The sequence below is a fragment of the Ursus arctos genome, unplaced genomic scaffold (assembly GCF_023065955.2).
Source record: "Ursus arctos isolate Adak ecotype North America unplaced genomic scaffold, UrsArc2.0 scaffold_5, whole genome shotgun sequence".
Lineage (NCBI taxonomy): Eukaryota > Metazoa > Chordata > Mammalia > Carnivora > Ursidae > Ursus > Ursus arctos.
The window spans coordinates 66,127,351-66,148,291 of NW_026623067.1; the positions used below are offsets into that span (position 1 = coordinate 66,127,351).

At 38.3% G+C, this 20,941-nt stretch overlaps 2 protein-coding genes across 4 annotated transcripts in view; both read left to right on the forward strand.

The window, feature by feature from the left end:
• XRCC4 (X-ray repair cross complementing 4) overlaps positions 1–20,941 on the forward strand; it is a 270,818-nt gene that overhangs the window by 248,433 nt on the left and 1,444 nt on the right. The window contains exon 9 of one of the 2 annotated variants that reach the window (XM_044384061.2): positions 3,348–3,441. The exons of the other annotated variant lie outside the window; for it this stretch is intronic. The gene's annotated coding sequence lies outside the window, so the exon portion shown is untranslated. Of the gene's footprint in view, positions 1–3,347; positions 3,442–20,941 lie in introns of those variants that run through there. 2 annotated transcript variants of the gene reach the window in all.
• VCAN (versican) overlaps positions 3,353–20,941 on the forward strand; it is a 154,058-nt gene continuing 136,469 nt past the window's right edge. For both annotated transcript variants that reach the window (XM_044384055.3, XM_026498668.4), the window contains exon 1: positions 3,353–3,441. In XM_044384055.3, coding sequence (XP_044239990.2) covers positions 3,426–3,441 — 16 coding nt within the window. In that variant the 5' untranslated portion in view covers positions 3,353–3,425. The remainder of the gene's footprint in view (positions 3,442–20,941) is intronic.

Consider the following 20,941-nt stretch of genomic DNA (forward strand, 5'->3'; position numbering starts at 1 on the left):
TTTAATAGGTGGCTAGATAGAGTGCACAGAGATATTAAAATACATATTTTCATATGTACAAAGAGAGACAGAAATAAATATGTATAATTTATATTTATATGTGTGTGTATGTGTATGTACGTATGTCTGTGTGTCTGATTTGTCAAGGGGAGGGCAGCGGGGCCCTCAGCAGGATCCATCAGGTTTAGTGGAGAGAGAACCAACCTAACTACCTGTTGTGCTGTGGCAGGGTGGATGCTGGGAGCAGTCATGGCTCCAAACAAGAGCAGACCAGGCCACAAATGTGCATAACACCCATGTTCCTAATTTACAACATTAAATGCCAATCATAATCCTTTATTTAAAATAGAGCATTTAGACCAGTATTCATACTCTAGCACTGCTTTAGTGAAGGCATGTAATGTTAGCTGCTGTAAAAATCTCAGTGGCTTAATGCAATACAAGTTTATTTCTCGCTCTTGTCACTCTCTGGTGAAGGTTGTGAGGGTGGCTCTGCCCCATCCATTCATTCGAGGACCTGATTTGCTTTCTTCTTTATCGCAAGACTGGTGTCATCTAGCAGGTGGGTAAGAAGGAGAGACTAGAGGATCCCAAGAGAGGTTGTCAGAGACCAGGCACATTGCTTCTATCCACATTTCATTGGTCAGAATGTCAAGAGGCTAGGAAGTGCAATGTAGGGCTGTCCCGGGGTAGAAAAGGAAAGATGTGTATCTCTGGGCACTGGCCTTCTCTGCTGTAAAAGCTCTAACCAGTTCCATCCCCTGTATTTATGTGGTAGGGCTTACAGGCTTCAACAAATGTAGGAGATAACCTGGGGCCAAAGGAAGGAAGTCTCTTTACAAATTAGTTTGTAGGATTCTGCATTACTCACCTGTCTTCTCACCAACCTTCTTTGCTATGTTCTTTTGCTTCCTCATGGGATCTGCAGGTAAACCTGTCTCCTTGCTTTAAATTGGCTTCCTCTTCAAGCTCTGCTGTTAATCCCTCGAACTCTGTCAAGGAAATGTCCCCACCACAGTTCTCCCCAGCCCTAAGGTACTCGTGATTATACCTGAGAATGAATTTCTTTGTCTCCCCAACATTGTCTTAGCAGAATGAATTGCTGTTAACTATGCAAATAGTTCATAATTTGACTTTATTTAAAAAATCATGACTAATTTCTTAGAAGGTATGTTTTAACACTAACGATAAAATATTGAGACATGAAAATACAAGATAGTCTGGAATCATAATCGTCAATATTTGTGTTGGGTAATATAGGCAATATATCCAAACCCTCAGACAAATGCTCTAAAGTTAAGAACCCAGGAGCATGCTTAGGAGGGCTAAATGGCTTATCCTGAATGACTCACTCCAGCAAAGCATTTAGCACTTTTTACTGTGCTTTCTTTGGAAGCAGTCAGCCTTGATTTAGTGATACAAGAAGAATTTGGCTGATCTCTAATGATTACAATCAGGAGTAAAGGTTAAGAGTTTAGGCTCTGAGGCAGATGTCTTAGGTTTTATTAGCTGTGTGTCCTTAGGCAAGTCACTTAACCTTTTTGTGCCGCAGTCCAACTACAAACAGATGATAACTATACCTGTCCCATAGGGTTGATGAAAGTATTAGATGAATGTAATCCTCATAACACTCTTTCTGGGCTGGCTACTATTATTTTTTATTGATACATGCAAAAAAGCTTAAGAGTAGTCTTGGCACACACTAAGTCAGCAATAAGTATTAGCCACAATCATTATAATTATTATGATTACTCTCACCCTTCTGAAAAAAGAAAGAACTATAGCATTTTCAGATGAAAACTCTTATTTTTGTCTTGAGGTCTTTGAAAACCATAGTGTTAGACTGTGGTCCAGAAAGGAATGCTGCAATAGGATTAGTTGTCAGTACATCCAGTAGTCCAAGGTCAACAGGCTTGTGCCTCGTTTTCAACCCATCCTTCATCCATCCATCCATCTGTCCATCCATCCATCCATCCATCCATCCATCCATCTATCTCTCCGTCCATCCGTCCGTCCGTCCAGTGCTTATTGTGTGCTTACTATGTGCCAGGATGGTAGCTCTGCCACTTACCAGCTGTGGGCCCAGGAGCAACTTTCTTTACTGCTGTAAGCTTGATTCTCTTCATCTGAAAAGTAGAATAATATCTATCTTTGTTGTGGAGAGTAAGTTAGAAATTTTGTGAAATAATGGCAGAGTGCATGGCCTATCGTAAGTACTCATAAATGAATTGTAATTCTTGCAAAAATTAATATGTAAAGGGCTTTATCTTGAGACCTTGGTTCTTTCATACAGTTTTTCAAACTATAGATCTTGGCTTATTAGTAAGTGGTAAAATCAGTTTTTAAAAAGAATTGACATTTTTATTTTATTTATGTATTTTTTTTAAAGATTTTATTTATTCTACAGAGAGATAGCCAGCGAGATACGGAACACAAGCAGGGGGAGTGGGAGAGGAAGAAGCAGGCTCATAGCGGAGGAGCCTGATGTGGGGCTCGATCCCATAACGCCGGGATCACGCCCTGAGCCGAAGGCAGACGCTTAACCGCTGTGCCACCCAGGCGCCCCAGAATTGACATTTTTAAAAACCAACATTTGAAAAGACAGAATAGCCTACAATACAATTGTATAAACTAAATGAAGAGGTTAAAATAGGACAGTACAGACAAGAGTGCATCACATGTCCTGAAACATTAACTTCACCCATGTAAAACCTATTAGTATATGGGCACTGGTTATATGTAACACATATTTCTTACTAGGATTTCAGTCAAAAAAAAGTTAGAAAGCTTTTTAATATGAACGGTCCTACATTGGCACCTTTAATTGTCCAGAAGTCAGGACTTGGTGTTTGTTATGGAGCTAGTTCAAATATCTTTATAACATCTTTACCAGCATGTGGCAGAAATAGCACATAGTGGATTTTTTTTTTAAGATTTTTTTATTTATTTATTCAACAGAGATAGAGACAGCCAGCGAGAGAGGGAACACAGCAGGGAGTGGGAGAGGAAGAAGCAGGCTCACAGTGGAGGAGCCTGATGTGGGGCTCGATCCCATAACGCCGGGATCACGCCCTGAGCCGAAGGCAGACACTTAACCGCTATGCCACCCAGGCGCCCCCACATAGTGGATTTTTAAATCAGTCCACACCAAGCTTGCTTGGTGGTTTGGTGGAGAGGATTAAAAATATTACCTAACAATAAAATAGGATTACTGATTGATCGCATTTTTCTATGCTACTTCTGCTCACTGTCATTCTGTAAAATAAAAAAGCCGTTTATAATGGAGATAAGTCATCTAGATGTATGGTGCCTTTGAAACATTCTGCATTAAACCTGCCTCCCCATAGGTGAGGGGAAATCCAGGAGTCTGCTGTTGTTCCTAGTGTGTGTACTGACACAGACTGAAGAGAAGAGAGCTGTCACCGATGCCTGGAAAGCTAGGTGAGTAATTGCCATCTTCTCAAGAGAGTCCTTTGCCCTAAAAGCCTTCATTTTCAGCTCATCTGTCTTAGAGTTTCTTGGACACACAGGCCTCCTGTCTCTTTTTCCAAATTAAGGGCACTCAGCAGAGCTGCCACATTGGGCACTAATGAATTCTCTGAGACTAATCTACACAGTAATGAGAACTGGAATCTGTCACTTACTCTCCCAGGAGGTAACAGTTCACACGCCGTTACATCACCCTATTAAAATAACTTATTAGCTGTGTCACTTGTCTGCTACCATTCATTAAGAAGGTGTGACCAAAGAGACATGTATTTGAACAAATGATGAAATTTAATTTGAATTGTTCTCCATTTTGTTTTTATGGCTGAATGCACACATGCTGTAAGTAAATTTGAGCATTTTATACACATCACAGCTACCTTAGGGAAGTGTCAGCACAATTATGACTTTTCACCAATTAGATGAAAAAGAAGTTAAATAAGAATCTGCATCCCATTCAGAATGTGTGAGGATCTTGTACATTCCATTCCCTGCATCTTTGTCTCCCAGGAAATATGTGTGTTTCTACCAGCGGCTTTCATTACAGGCATAATGTGCTGTGCCATGAAATAACTGATAAATCATTGAGAGCTAAATTGGGGGGGATAAATTTAGATGGAGTAATAGAAAGTTGGGTGCAATTTTTATCACAAATCCACCAAATTATGTAAATGTTTATTTGCTGTTTATTTTTGTCACTATGTCCTGGAGCATGGACTTTCACCTTCTATGGAGGTTACTTAAGTCCCCGCTCTTCCTTTTGGTAGTTGTGTGATCTTAAAGGAAATTACTTTGCTTTTTTATCCTCATTTGCTTCATCTGTAGAGTGAGAATAAAATGATATCTATCTTACACTTGAGGTTGTGGGGAGGATTAAATGTGCTAAAACAGCTTTGGCCCGTGGTAAGTATTCACTAATACCTATTATTATTTTATCAAAATCACCATCATTATCCAGTCTTCCTCCTCCAAGGAAAAAATCAGAAGAAAGATATTCTTCACACTTCTAGATTTTTTTTTTCTATTGATGCAGCTGTTGGGAAAACAGCAACTATAGAGTATAGCTCAAAAAATATTGGAAAGCCAACATTAATGCTCAGGAAGCTCAGCAGCCCCAGCACCTGCTCTCAGGTGCTGGCCTCAAGCACCTTTCTTCGAAGAAGAGCATTTCCTGTATGCAGTGCGATGACTCTACCAGTGATCAGCTGTGTCATTTTGAGCAAGGCCCCTTACCTCTCTAAGCTTTGTGTTCTTCATCTTTGAAAAGAGAGTGGTGAAACCTCCTTCGTTGTGTCGTTGCAAAGATTAAGTCAAATGAAATTAACTTTGTAAAACATCTGCCAACTCATCTAGCATGTATTTATACCCTCGATGTATAAATACTCAGTAAGCGGCTGTCGTTAGAATTATTATTACTCATAATGCCACTGACTACCATCTATAAGACCCAGCTCTGGATTTTTTTCTAACAGTGTATGCATGCAGGCTGTACCCCTTCCACCTTTGCCTAGTCTCTCTTTTGTCCTCAAAGCCCGCCATCCTAGGGGACTGCCTGGAAGTGCACCGGTTATAAAACAGAGCTTTTCAGACTAGACCGTATCATAAATAGAATCTGTAACTTTGGCCTCATTCACTCAACCTTCTAGCACACCATACAAAGTAGCCTGTGTTAATGTCCTACTTGTTTTATTATTAGATCATTAATTGGATTAAGTATTATTTTAACAATTTTAAAAATAACATTTGGAATCATATTATTGGTGAACAGCATAAACCACTCATAGTCTTTCAAAACTACTGGAATTAAAAGGATATTCCAAAGATAACAATCACTTAAACATAGTTATTTTATAATAGAGGCTTTTTTTTTTTTTAGATAAGCTTGTACTTTCAGACTCAAGTTAAATTCATGAACAACTGGCAATTAAAATTGCACCCAAATGCTATTTAAAACAAGCTGGATTCTTTCTTATACTTTGGGACTCAGCATGAATATGTCCTGAGGAGCTTTATAGCCACGTGGTGCATACAAAATGAGGTGCTGAATTTTCATCATTTTGCCTGAAATATGTCTTCCCAGATTTGTGTTTCTCACAATTATCAAAAATGCAGTTTAGTTTAGTTAAAAGCAAACTCTTAATAATAATATTGAAAATACATTTAAAAAGTGTCTCCACTTCTCTTCTTGTCTAGCTTCGAACGTCTCCAAAAGACAGCTCACCATCTTGAAACAGAAGACAAAAATACTGATAGTAATATGATAACTGCCAATAATTCTGTTTCCACATCCTGCCCTGTAATAAACCCTTGACACATATTAAGTCATTAAATCCTCATATCAGCCCTATAAACTAGGTGCTATTTTTATCCATTTTACACTGCAGGAAATTGAGCCACAGAACAGTCAAGTGACTTGCTGTGGGTCACCAGGAAGTGCAATAACCAGGACTCAAACATCAGATTTTTACCCTAAAATATCATGTGACTAAAACTTACATAGCCAGAGCTTTTTATATTTATCAACATCAAACTTATGGCACGTCAGTGGGTGGTGAAGACCCGTGTTTTGGGATACAGTACTGGTATATAATTCCTAACCAGGAAACAAACAAACACCTCCTTTTCTAAGCCTTGGTTTCTCTCAAAATAAGCTAAATTTCTTTCCCTTTGCATGGTCTGGGCTAATTTGCATGATTAGTTTAGAGAAAGCAAGCAAGAGAAGATAATTTTTTACGTTATCAATTTCTGACTCTAAATTGAGTGGGTTGATTTTTGAAGGTGACATGTATCTGATTATTTTAAAAGACCTCTATAGGTCTTCCAGAAAAAGCTGGTTACAGTGATATTATGGTTGACCCCCTAACATGCAGCAGCCATATGGTTTCGGAGGTGACCCTAATTCTAGAAGCAGCTTCTGATTCAATTAAGCCAATTACAATAATCCCACCTTCCTTGCCAGTGTTGCTTGAGGACCAGTGTTTAAGCCAATCAGAATACAACATTCCCCTGGCTGTCATTTGCTCACAAATACATAACCTAAATTGGCCCAGTCAGATTCAATGGAGAGATTTAGCTGAATGGTTGATAGGAGCTACTTTCACTCCCACTGCGTAGAGAGACTTGGGATGAAGTTAAGGTTGTGTGCAACAGAGGAAAAAGGGAAAGAACCTGGATGTATGATGACTCTAGTTTCCAGTGGTGCTGTTACTCTGACACTGATTTAGGTGATTCAGAGCGGAAAGGATGGGGATGCATGAAGAACTCCAGAACATTTCAGTTGGAGGCAGTTTCTGTTCATGGGATAGACCGTTACATCGCACCTTAAAGATACTCTGTGACTTTGTTCCCCTATTATATCTTGTGGAAAATCACCAAAATCATGAGTATAACATTCTATAATTCCATGTGAATTGAAGTAGAGATATCTATTCTGGCATAGTTAACACTTTTCTCAAGTTTCTTTCCAGGCACATAATAAAATTATGTATAGATGTATATGGGAAAAATACGTAATATAAATATATAGGTATATATCTGAAGCATATTTAATTTAGCTCTTAATTTCTTTATTGTCTCATGATTCCCCCTTTCTTGGATTTGCTGATTTAAACCATTGTAATGCAGTTCTGAATGGCAAACATTTGTTCCTCATTCTAGGGGTGCATACTGAATTAGGTTTGGATAACATAGCAAATCAAGATGATTATCACACATGGGAGGGAAGCCGTCCAATATAACATAATGTCACTCACAGATGACCAGGTCTCTGTAGGGCTCTATTTGTTGCTTGAAAGCCTGAAATTCTTTATAGAGTGCTACTGCAAATTCTCTTGATTCTTATGGACCACTTGGTCTAGAAAGGTAAAAACTCAAATAACCAACAGTATTTCCTCTGCCTTTCTCATACAGTGCTATTTCCTGAGTGTTTCTTTTCAAAACAAAGGGAACTTGCATTTGTTGCAGCTTCACACCTTAGCATGAAATTAATTTTTACCATTGTCAGCAACTGCTGTTGTTGCCATGCGCGTTGTGCGTGCCATGCGTGTTGTGCGGAGATGTTGTAAACCAAGAGCTGGGTCATAAATGCAGAACTTGGGGGAGTAGGATGAGTTGACTTTGACTAGTTAAGCTAGCAGTGAATTAACTTCAAGGAGCTTAGTACGAAGGAAGAGGCAATGCAGGGCTGCCCAAAGTGTCTTGGGTTGAAGAGAGATTCCACTGGATATTGATAGATATCATGTTAAAGAGTACGTAGAATTGCCTAAACTTATTCATCCAAAGAACTTAACATGTGTGTGTGTGTGTGTGTGTGTGTGTGTGTGTGTGGCATCTTAAAGGACCAGTGGTCTACAAAGGGCACCTTGGTAAGTGTTGGGCTATGGCATAGCAGAGCTTCATTTGAAATAGGATATCTCAAAACAAAACAAAACGAAATGAAATAGGGTATCTTCATGAATAAATAGAATTCAATGTAGAAAATTTCTTTTTTTTTTAATGTTTTTTTATTATGTTAGTCACCATACACTACATCCCCGGTTTCTGATGTAAAGTTCGATGATTCATTAGTTGCGTATAAATTTGTTTCTTTTTAACCGTCTTTGTTTGGGTATTGCTTTGTATCATTGTTTAAGTTGAAATAATAACACTTTGCACAGCATATAACATTACCTTTTTTCTAAATAATTTCATGTCCATTTCTTTTTTCAATCTCGGGGAAACTCTGAGAGGATAGTTAGGACGGTTGTATTCTATTTCGCAGCTGAAGAAAGTGATGCAGAGAGAAGATAAATGCCTTTTACACTCAATAGGCTAGGTCAGGCATTGGAAAACTGAGGCCCACAAGCCCAATCTGGTCTGCAGCTTCTTTTTATACAGTCTGGAAATTAAGAATTTTTTAAAAGTTTGTTAAAAAAATAAGAATAGGAATATTTACTGTCTGGCCTTTTGTAGAAAAAATTATACCGACTCCTGGACTAGATTATGTTGTGATAACCAAGTCCATATCTCAGGGTTTTGCCGGCAGAAATGTCTTTCCTGGGCGATCCCACATGCCCGGCACAGGCTGTCAGGAGTGTGTGCTCATCCAGGTCACTCAGGAGCCCAGGCTGACAGACTTCATGTCACTATGTGCCTCCATGGTCACTACGGTAACAGAAAGGGAATGCGAGGAGATGAGCTCTGGCTCTCAGAATTTCCACCTGGGTGTGAAACATACCACTGCTGGCTTAGCAAGTCACATGGCCTCATCTTACTTCAAAGGTGCGGAGAAGTGCTGTCCCACCTTCTGCCTGCAAGAAGGAAATCCAAAAACATTTCGTGAACAACGGCACTAATACAGGGTACATGTATGTGCTCACACACATATATGTGTATAGGAAGCTAGTTCAAGAATAAATTAGTTAGTATCCATATCCTGTGAAACTTGGTTTATTGATTCCCTCCTCTCTCTAGATATATATAGATACAGTTGTGTAGATATCTCTATAGCATATATTGTTATATGGAGATATATATTACATATATATAGAATTCTTATCCTATATTGAATTCCATTTATATCAACCTATAATGGATATCTCTATATAGATCTTTCTATCTAGTGAAAAATGGTAGTAGTAGAAGGAAACCTACAGTTGGTTCTAAGGAAACATAACTTATTTTATAAAGGCAGGTGAGCTTAATAGTGACAGATCCAAAGTGTGAGGTTCTTGTAAATTTTTAGTTTCTGGATAATCTCTCAATCATGTCCTTCTTCCTCTACATTAACATTTTTCTTTTTTAAGTAAAAGTCTTATATTAATCTGAAATGATGCCAGGTAAATTTTTATATGATCTCATGTTGGAAAAAGTTGCTCTTGTGACAAAGGGATGGCCACTCCTGCCACACATACACACACATGGTGAAGAACAATCTTCTTGACTTTCTTTTCTTTTTTAAAAAAGATTTATTTACTTATTTATTTGTCAGAGAGAGAGAGCACAAGCAGGGGAAGTGGCAGGCAGAGGGAGAAGCAGGCTCCCCACTGAGCAAGGAGCCTGATGTGGGGCTCGATCCCAGGACTCTGGGATCATGACCTGAGCCAAAGGCAGACGCTTAACCAGCTGAGCCACCCAGGCATCCCTCTTCTTGATTTTCAAGAAGCATTTTGAATTTTTAGTGTCCTTATTGCATGCCTACGTGCATAAGGCCAAACCGTAGTCTGAATAATCCCGCACCTGAGAGCATGCTGGCCACACCTTTCTTGGCTCAGTGGCAAAGCAAGGAAATTGTGCATGATAAAGAACTGAAGAAATTGTTTTATTCCTCTTCATGTCCGCTTCCTTCCTTCAGTCAGAGATTATTGGTGGGTTTGCTTTCTGTTTCTTTACATCTTTGACCCTTTTTTCTCTACTTAGGAGAGGGCACATGAGAGAAATATAAATTGTGAGTTTTTCTGACTGTACACTGGCCGTTCCATCAATGTGGACTTTATCACTGGAGAGTAGTACTGCCAAAATGGCAAGTCTCAAAAATAACCAATTACTGGTGAGAGGAAAAACCTCAAAAAGGGACAATTTTTCTTCAGAAGAATGAATCACAGTATTTAAAGAGAAGAGATCTTATAAAAAAGCACCAGTTGAAGATTCTAAGCCTGTCTTCCATCTATGTTTGGGAATGGTTAACAGCAATGTGTGGGAGGCAAAGCAAAAATGAAGAGCAGAGGCTTTCTTTGCTTTTCTTTTTCTTTTTCTTTTCTTTTTTTTTTTTAATAAAGAATGTTTGGGGAAAGTATGTGTGGAGCAGGAAGGGGGAGAGCAGTGGCTCCCGTGAGCCAGAGGAAATCTGGTGAAACCAAACCTGCAGTTCAGTGGCTTCATGCGTGAGAGATAGTACATGAACTAATTAAAAAAAAAAATGTTTTGAAAGCCTGGGTGGCTCAGTCGGTTAAGCATTTGCTTTTGGCTCAGGTCCTGATCTCAGGGTCCTGGGATCAAGTCCCACATCAGGCTCCCTGCTTGGCAGGGAGTCTGCTTCTCCCTCTTCCCCTCCTCCCTGCTTGTGCTCTAGCTCTCTCCCACACTCTCTCTCTCAAGTAAATAAATTAAATCTTTAAAAAAAATTAAAATGTTTTCCTCTCCATAGAGGAAAATTAAGTTTAAGGTTGCTTGCTGAATCGTTTCCATCAGCTAGAGTTCAAGTCCTGAGCATCACTGATATCCATCTCGGTTGGCTTCTCTGTGTTTTTCCATCTTTTCTCTGAAAGTCTCCATATTTCCACTGAGCTTCTTTGGAATTAACCTGTACTACCAAGAAATGTGATTCAACTGCTTTTTAAAGCTCCTAGTTTCCTTGAAAGATAAAATATAAGAACAAAGAGTGCCATAGCTACTGGCTCAATTTCCAAGGAATCTGGATGTCAGCAAGTTAGAGAATAAATTGGGGAAGGTATTTAATCACACAATATGCAAAGTCGTGAAGAAACCCCAGAGAAAATGGGAACTTTCTTTTTAAGGAGTACGAACGTCCAGTCATCGAGGCTACATTTTGGTTAATGATTATGTCCACTGAAATGATAAGAGTTGGAAGAATTATCTTATATGACTTTGTTGGCTTGTGAAAATAAGCAACTTAAAAATACTGTAAATACTTTAAAAGGAGGCTGTAGTGTTTTTAGTACTTAATTATCTTCAAAGAAAAAAAAATTAAGATTCTCAGCTTTTCACCAATGAAATTACAGGTTATCTGATTCTCTATGAAGTTATGATAATGGTAAAGGAGCTTACATAAAAGCATCCCCACATATTTAAACCTTCCCCTTATTTGTATAAATTTAAGTATGTGTATATATGTGTGTGTATATACATATATACATATAAATATAAAAACTTAACTCATATTTGGCATGAAATTAAACTTATTCCAAAGAAAATATTCAAATATAGAGTATTCGATTTCAGAAAATGAAAAGTCTTAAGCTTTACATCTTTCAAGCTGTACATTTTGGTGGGTCATAGTTAATCACCAAAGGGTTAATATTCTATGCATACTGTAATTAAAAATAAATAGATCTCTAAGCCACTTAGTCCCCAACTGTGCCAGATGAGGCAAACATTTCACTTCTGTAAAAATAAATTTCTAATTTTGAAGAATTAGTTGAGCCTCCCATCAAGGAATTCTGTGATGTCTGTTCATTTATCCAAGATTTTTTTCACACTTATGAATATTTATGAGCCACAGGGTTCAATTGAGCATTATACGAAGTGAGAGGTAGTGTCTTCCAGATGTAAAGGGTGCTCTTAATTCTGTTCTCCTCCAGATACTCGCTGGCATCTTGTCACGCTTGAATGAGCCATTCAAACCAGAGCTGCCATCTAATTGAAGTACCTGAAGTGCAAAAATGAGAGGAGAATTTAATGAAGCATAAATTGTCTGTTCGGTTGGTGATACAGACCCCTTTACTGTAGCACAATTAAATAAAACATAGTGGAGGTTTCTACTCATCAACCCCAACCACCTTCTGTTTTGCTAATAGGAAGCTTATGAGATCAATTAATGTCTTTATTGTGAAGTGCGGTGCATGGACAGCAAATGTATTCTCTGTGTGTGTGTGTTTATAATCAAGATTCCTCATGTGTAAGATACTTGTGTTCAGTGCTGGTAGGGATACTCAGATTAATCAAAATGGTCCCACTATCTAGAGGACACAATAGTTGTTATCAGGTACCAACTAGCTTATTTTAACAAAAAATGATGATGCAGTCCTCCAGGTTAAGGTTATGAAAGCCTTTTGGGATTTGGAGTGATGGTAGCTCTGGTGGCTCAATGGAAGAAACTCCGCTCTTTCTGAGATAGTGCCCTTTCTCCTGGTTGTGAGCTGTATTGAATTTCTCAATCTTGTGAGTATGTCCATAGGGTGACTATGGGCATGAAAGTCATTGCTTAGTCATTAGGGGAGAGGAAGGAAGCAGGGGACAGTAAGAGGATTAGCAACGTCAATACACCCTCTCTCCACTTACAATTCTGTAGGAACCAAGAAGTTCAGCAAATGGAAATGGCAACTAGCTGATAAACCAATCAAATTCAGAAAATGAGAATGGCAACTAATAGATCGAAAAATCCACCAAGAATACCCTATTTATTCATGTATTCCTTATTTTAGAAAATATTTCTTAAGTACTTACGTATGTGAAGCATTTTGGCCACTCTTCACAGAGTGTATAGTAATGAATAAGTCTGACATGGTTCCTGCCTTTCTGTCATATATAATCAAGTGGTAAATGATTGTCTATTTGTGCCAAGACGCTTTATCACCTAACAGTTTTCCTTGTACCATTACAGAGCTCCAGGATCCAATTTGGCATCATTCATTGCATTTAGTTGTTATGTCTCTTTAGACTCATTTAATCTGGAACAATCCTTCAGGCTTCTTTTCATTTTCTTGACCTTGACTCTTCAAAAAATATCATTATTTTGTAGAATGTTCCTTAATTTTGATTGTCTCATGTTTCCTTATGATTAGAATCAGGTAAACCTTTGTGGGGAGATATTTCACAGAAGTGATGTTGTGTCCTTCTCAGGGCATCACGTCAGGAGGGAGACACATTGCACTTTTGGAAAACTAAATATGCCATAGTTTTGTCTTACTTTGTTTTGTTTCTTTCTCTATTCACTCTATAATTTTCCCCCTAACTTCTTCCATCATCATACTTTAGATATCTATGTTACTACTATACATTTAGTCTGAACATTCCTTCTAAACTCCAGACCTATAAATACAATTGCTTATTTGATAACTCACTTTAAAAACTTAACATAGTTAAAATATCTGAGATTAAATTCATGATCTTCTTTTTTTTTTTTTTAAAGATTATTTATTTATTTATTTATTTATTTATTTATTCGACAGAGATAGAGACAGCCAGCGAGAGAGGGAACACAAGCAGGGGGAGTGGGAGAGGAAGAAGCAGGCTCATAGCAGAGGAGCCTGATGTGGGGCTCGATCCCATAACGCCGGGATCACGCCCTGAGCCAAAGGCAGACGCTTAACCGCTGTGCCACCCAGGCGCCCCTAAATTCATGATCTTCTGCTAAGGATTCGTACAGGCCTCACCATCCAGTCACATTCTGAAAGTGATCCTTGATGTTTCCTTCTTCCTTACCTCCCCCAATTCAAAACTGTTACCAAGTTCTATCAATTTTACCTCTTAAGGAATATCTCAAATCATAGCTCATTTCTCTCATTCTTTACTCACAAGACTTTAGTATGAAGACTGTTCCTCCCACCAAGTCTACTGGCAAAATCTACTAGCTGGTCTTCCTATATTCATGCTGGTGCCTTCTAGACTTTCCCCGTATTGAAAATAGTGTGATATTTTCAAAATGTTATTCTAAGTAAGTCACTCTCCAGCTTCCTTCCATCCCTCCCCAGATTCCCTCTAATTGTTTCTTGTTTCTCTTACGATAAAGACTTGAACATTTCAGTCTCTTAAAGCTCTACATGGTCAAACCTCTGCATGCCTTTCTGCCCCATCTCAAACCATCATCTTCTAATTTCTGCCTCTTAGCTATACTAGTCTGGAGTCCCTAAAACAATACTTAGCATGTGGCCTTTGCACACGCTGTTCACTTCATCTAAACCAGATCTCTTCCACTCGTTTAGTTAACCCCCATTCATGCTGTAGATCTCAGATTCAAAGAAGCCCTTTCTGACTGCCTCAGTCTAGGTCAGATTCTCCTGTTACATGCTTTTATAAAACACATTCCTTAGAAGGAGAGCACTTATCTCCACTTGTAATTTTACATTATTTATTGTGATTACTAGAACAGTATCTGTCTTCCCAAGCAGTGTATAAACAACACAAGGGCAAGAATTGTATTTGATTTTGCTCACTTTCCTATCCTAACACCAAAGCACTTAGCACAGCACCTAGCATGTAGCAGGTGGTCTATACATGTTTGTTGAGTGATTGAGTAACTTAAGCTGTAAAGGTTTGCCATACAATTCAGTAGAATAAGCAATGAAATAGACATAAACTGAGATGGTCTATTGGGGCTACACTTCTTCTTTAAGAAAAACAGTGTGCCTTTGTAACTTTTGGGACACACCATCACACAGCCACAAAGTATCCTTTTTAATCTCAAGTATTGAGTGTTTCTAATTTTTCTTAGAGTTCCTGAAATATACTAAACTTTTTATTCATTTGAATTCCTCAGGAAAAAAAAAATGTTATCTTTAAATAGGTTCATAAACCTAGTGTTCAAGTTATCAACAAAAATGAACAAAGCAAAGGTGATATTTTTATATCCACAATTTTTTCAGGTAATTGAATGGCTCTCTCTTTTCTCAGTGGCAGTCATGCTCTGTGATGGTTAATTTTATGTGTCATTTTGACTGGGCTAACTAATGCTTGCCCAAATAGCTGGTAAACATTTTGAGGTGTGTCTGTGAGGGTGTTTCTGGAAGAGATTAGCATTTGAATCACTAGGCTAAATAAAGAAGATCCACCCTCACTGGTGTGGTTAGGCATCATCCAATCCTTTTAGGACCTGAGTAGAACAAAAAGGCAGAAGGGCAAATTCTCTCTCTTCTTGTGCTGGGACATCCATTGTCTCCTGTCCTAGGACATTGGAGCTCTTGGTTCTATGGCCTTTGGACTCCGGGACTTGCACCAGCAACCCCCCTTCTTGCTGTTCTTCTCAGCCCTTTGGCCTCCATGGGGATTCACATTATCAGCTCCCCTGTTGCTCAGGCCTTCAAACTACACCACCTCTTTTCCTGGGTCTCTAGCTTACAGATAGCAAATCGTGTGACTTACTGACCTCCAGAGCAACGTAAGCCAATTCCTACACATGTATTTCCTATTGGTTTTATTTCTCTAGAGAACTCTGACTAAAAAATACATGCCAATCACTGCATTGACAAAACAGCCCAATGGTATTAACTTCTAGAGATTCTCTCAATACAGCATCCATCAAGCATACATGTTAATTTGATGACAGTTTCATTCAGCTAACCTGTTTTTCTGTGATCTGTGTAGATCTTCAGTCAAAATGTAGCTAAGGTTATTTTGCTACAATGAAATTTTCTTATCATAAGATTAGGCTAGGGTCAAGACTTGCTGAGAAAAGAGAAGGGGAAAGTTGTTGCATGCTGTTCATAAATTTTCAGGACAGTAATTTTATTTGGAGATACCATCTATCCTAATTACATGTAGAAATGAATAGTGTGAACCCAGCTCAAGCAACATACACAGTTGTGTTTAAAATCAGTTTTGGCGAATCAGACTGTTTTTGAGATTACAAATATTTGTTTGCTATTTAGAATAATACTACCACACTCTTACCTGTGATTAGTCTGGGACTAAGAGACTTTCAGTATTTATGTATCTGAGATTTTTGTAATTTTCATATAATTTGAGCTTTAATAATGAATATGCAATACTTTTCAATTTGGTAAAAAAAAAAAAATACAATTTTTTTAAAGGACCTGTTTGTGAATCCTTTTTTTACAACTCAAATTTCCTCTTTTGCTTCCACTTATAATTTAGTAAGTCACAAGTTTGTCATTTCTAACAACAAGAACAGTCCAGATAACTTATACAATTTTGGTATTTAAAACTAATCAGAGTACTAAAGATGTAAGAAAGCTAAATGAACTAAAATCCAGAAAGTAATTACCATTCCCAGGAAAGAAGAGATCCGTGGCTACTTTAATGTATCACTCACAGAGGGAGAGGTCTGTCCCTGAACACAGTGACACAAAAACAGCCAAACTTTCAACAACCTTTTAGAAGCTGCATGTGAGCTGGTGGGACAGATTAGGATCTCCAGGAGTCCAGACCCCGAGCAAGCCTCCCTCTGCCTACCCACCACCTCATTCCCACAGGCTTCCGTGAGTGGTGGGGTAAAACACTGAAGGCTGGAATCAGGGCAAGAGAATGAGGAGAAATGCCTCCGAGGATCTCGATCTCCAGGCCTTCCTTGAGAGCAAGGTAGTGCTTGCTGAAGGCTTCAAGCAGGGCAAGAGAGTGCAATCTCTTCTTCAAGACTTTTAAGGCCTGCACTGAATGCATCATCTTGGCCCTCCCAAGGCTAAGGCTGAAATTTCCTGGGATACAGAAGGCCAATAACAGCCCTAGTGAGCAAAGGGAACTCTTTAGAATCCCCAGAACTGGGGATTTCACAAGCTGTAAAGCAAAAAGATACATCCCACATTCAAAGAGCTGGCCGCTAGGCTATCGAGTGCAAAGATCTCAAGTCCTGTTGAAGAGAAGGTCCTGATTTCTCCATCAAATCAGTTGAGTCCGGGGGTGAACCAAATAACTAAAGCTGTAACAAAGCCAGGACCCAACTAATCTGTAGAGTAGATTGACTCAGTCTTTATACTGGTGGTATGATAGAAATAGGGCATGCCTTTTTTAGAGGTAAATATTTCTTCAGTTTCCACTGTTCTTGTATGCACAATACTGGGCACACGATAAAAAAGTTTGGGCTATGCCAAGTGGTTAAAAAAACTTGGGGCCACAGTCAAGAGGAGAAAAGAATCAGATGGTCAATAGAATCAGATGCGGAGACAGCCAAGTGTAAGATATATCAGACAGGGACTTTAATATTGCTGTGATAAATATATTGAAGGATCTAGTGGAAAGACAGTATTTTATTTAGCTTGACCTGTTTTTGGTATTGTATCATATAAATGATAAGCAATACTTGACTTGCTATTTTTGTTTAATGCTATGCTTCTGTGATTTATTCAGATTGTTGCATGTAATTATAAATTGCTTTTTTTACTGGTGTATACTGTATCATTGTAAGACTATACTATAATTATCCATTCAGTTTCAGCATACATTTAGGTTTCTAAGTTTTTAGTACTACAAAGATTGTCATGGTGCACATTCTTGTATAGATCTCAAGAATTTCTCTACAGACTATACATAGGAGTAGAATTTTACTAAACAGTGCATTTTCCCCCCACTGTAGTTATACCAGCAGACAATGAGTCTCTATTTCTATATATTGTCACCAACTCCCAATGTTCTCCAACTTTCTAATTTTTGCCAGTTGGTGGATCTTAGGTGGGATTTCATTGTGATATCAAGCTGCATTTCTCTAATTTGTCATGAGAATCTTTTCAAATGTTCATTGGGCCATTTGTGTTTTCTCTTTTGTGAGAAAGTTAATTTTGTCTTTATTAATTCATGGGAATTACTCATATATTCTGCAAACAGATCATTCTGTCATTTTTCTGTATGTTGCAAATCTTTCTCACTTCTATATATATATATATTCAAAACTCCACAATATATTGCTATTACTTTTGCTCTAAGCATTCAATTATCTTAACATATAAAAAATGAGAAAAAATGTATTTTATATTCACCATTCTGGACAGTCCTCATTCCTTTGTACAGATCCAGATTTTATTTTGATTTCTTCTCCTTCTCTGAAGAATTTCCTTTAACATATTTGATAGTTTTAGACCTACTGATAATGAATGCTCTCAACATTTATTTGTCTGTTAACAGTCTATTTAATCTTGCTTTTTTGAAATGTATCTTCACCAGATGTAGAACTCTGTGTTGATAGTTCTGTTTTTCAGGACTTTACAGCTATAGCTGCACTGTTTACTGGCTTATAGAGTGTCTGACACGAAGTCTGCTTATCTTCGTACCTCTATTTGTAACTATCTTTTTTTTCCTTTTAGCACTTTAGAGAAGTGTCGCTGCCTTATGGAATTTGTGGTTTCTGCTGATAAATCTGTGATCATTTCCATTGTTTTTCTGCCATATGTCATTTACTCTAGATTCTTTTAAGGTTTTCACCTTCTCAGCAGTTTTGATTATGAGATGCCTTGTTTGGGCTTTCCTTGTTTTTTCTGCGGGGAGGTAATTAGATTCTTTGATCTGTGGCATTCTAGTATTCAACACATTTGAAAAATGTTACCTTTATTGCTTAAAACATTTTTTCTGTTCTCTTTTCTCCTGTTCTGCTGAGACTGTAATTCTATGTGCATTAGACCTGTTGATACTGTCCTACAGCTCAGTGAGATTCGGTTTATCAGTTTTAGTTCTCTCCCTCTCTGCTTCTTTTAGGATGATTCCTATTGCTGTCACTTCAAGTTTCCTGAGATTTTCTTCTGCAGTATCTAATCAGCCGTTAATCCCACCCATGATTTTTTTTTTATTTTGAATACTCTAGTTTTCTTCTCTATGAAGGCTAGTTGAGCATTTTTCTATCTTTTTTGTCTCTTATCCTCATGTTCATGTTTCCTCCACCTTGTTGAATGTGAAAGCATATTGAAAATCGTTGTTTTAAATGGCTTGGTATATATGTTGATCCCATCGTCTCCATTACATATGTATTTGTGTCCGTGATTAATCTTTCTCCTAGTTATTGATCATATTTCCCTACTTCTTTTCATGATTTTTGATTGGAGGACAGATGTTATGAATTTTGCATTACTATCTGCTGGGTTTTGTTGTTTTCCTTTAAGGAGTATGTTTCTGGCTTGCAGTTAAGATACTGGAAATTGGCTGAGTCCTTTCTAATCTTGCTTTTAAGCTTTGTTAGGGCATGACTAGAGCAACCTTTAGTGTAAGGCTAATGTAGCCCCATGACTAAGGCAATACCCTTCAGAGGACTCTACCCAAGGCCCTGTATACTACAAGACCATTCTACTTTAACTGGTAAAAACTAGAAATGTTCCCAGCCTCGTGTGAGTTCTGGTGGTTGTTTAGCTTACTGCTTTGTAGAGGTTCTTTCCCAGGTCTTGATTGTTTTCCTTTCATGGTGTGTACATCAGTACTCAGCCCAAGACTTAAGGGGATCCTTGTATAGTTTAGAGAGTTTGCTCTCTCACACTCTCTCTCTCACTCTTTGTTTCTTTCTGTGCATTTCCTTCCTTTGGTACTCTGTCCCATGAATTCTAACTTCCTTGGCTTTCCTAAACTCTGATGTCTCTGTCTCCCCAACTGAGTGAAACCCACGTGCTTTTTACATTCCACATTGTTCCATGCTGTGACCTATAAACTACTTCCAGGCAATAAGCTCCCCACCTCGTTGCCCTTCTCTGAGATAATGGTCCTGTGATTTTTCTTGTCCAAGGTCTGAAAATTATTCTTTCACATCTTTTGTTAGGTTTTTCTAGTTGTTTAAGAGAAAGGGATATATCTGGTTCCTGTGACTCCATTATGGCTGGAAGCAGAAGTCTATTATAGTTTTTTGACGATTGAAACTCCTGCATAAAAATTATAGTGAGTGAGCCGATGCTGTGTGACCAGAGTTTCCTCCTATAGCTGTGCTTGGCCAGAACTTGAGGCTTGCTCCTGATCAGCCGCTCAGAGCCAGGCCTCTGCTTTACTAGCACATTCTATGTTCAAACTGCCACAAAGACAATGCCATTCCCCTACCGTGCAGCCACCAGCTCTTCCCAGTTACCAGCATGATGACCACACGCTCCCTGCAGGTGCCCCCAAACCACTGCCAGGCCTGAAGAACCAAAAAGGTGGCCGGATTTGCTTCAGAATATCAGTAAAGCTGCCCCTAATGATGGGAATGCAGGCTGACCGAGATGGCATGTGTCCAGCCCACCTAGGTCGTGTGTGAGTCTGTTACTGCTACGACTATAAAGTGATGTACTGACGAAAAGGACTCCCATTTGTTTGACTTCCTAGGGACGCATGATCTAAATAAGCAGGTAAAATCCGTTTAAAAAATGGATGACTGTGTAATAAACTTATGCAAGACAGGAGTTCCAAAATCTGGCATCACGGTATATATGTTTGACAGGCACACCCTGGGAGACAGTGGCACTGAGAGTGAAGCCTCCGGCAGGCTTCCTCATAACCAGCAGAAACAGCTCCCCATGGTGAATAACACCGTGCACTCACATGTGTCGCCTGCACTTTCTGGAAGCTTCACCAAAACAGCCACCTCTGCTTTCTTCCTTCATTTGCACCATTCCATTCAATAAAGTATTTTGGTATTAAAAAATAAAAGATACTAACTTATCTATGAAAAAATGTTAAATTAGTAGCAAAGGTTAAAAACTTGTATGTAGTAGTTAGTAATTGGCAGAGAAAAATTTCATCTGTGCATCCTGATTTCTAACCCAGCCTGTTTGGTTTTAGTTTCAATAAACTAAGTAAAATTATTTCAGAATTTCTCTGACAGTAAAACCCTTTGAGGTCAATTTCAAGGACTAGTTTTTTTTGGTTGTTTTTTTTTTTTTTTTTTTTTTAGTATTTTAAATGTATAAAATTATAAGCTAGCTTTGGATGTTTTAGACCTTTGTCAAATACAAATTATTTTGTATCAAGTACATCTTTGTGTTCCTTACTAGATTCTTCCAGGTTTTATTTCATTATCATGAATGTTTAACTTACTAAATTCACTCACTCAATGATAATTTGCTTTCTAAGAACTTATTAGATAGGCAAGAAGGCTTTGAGCCTAATAATAGGTCATTCTTGG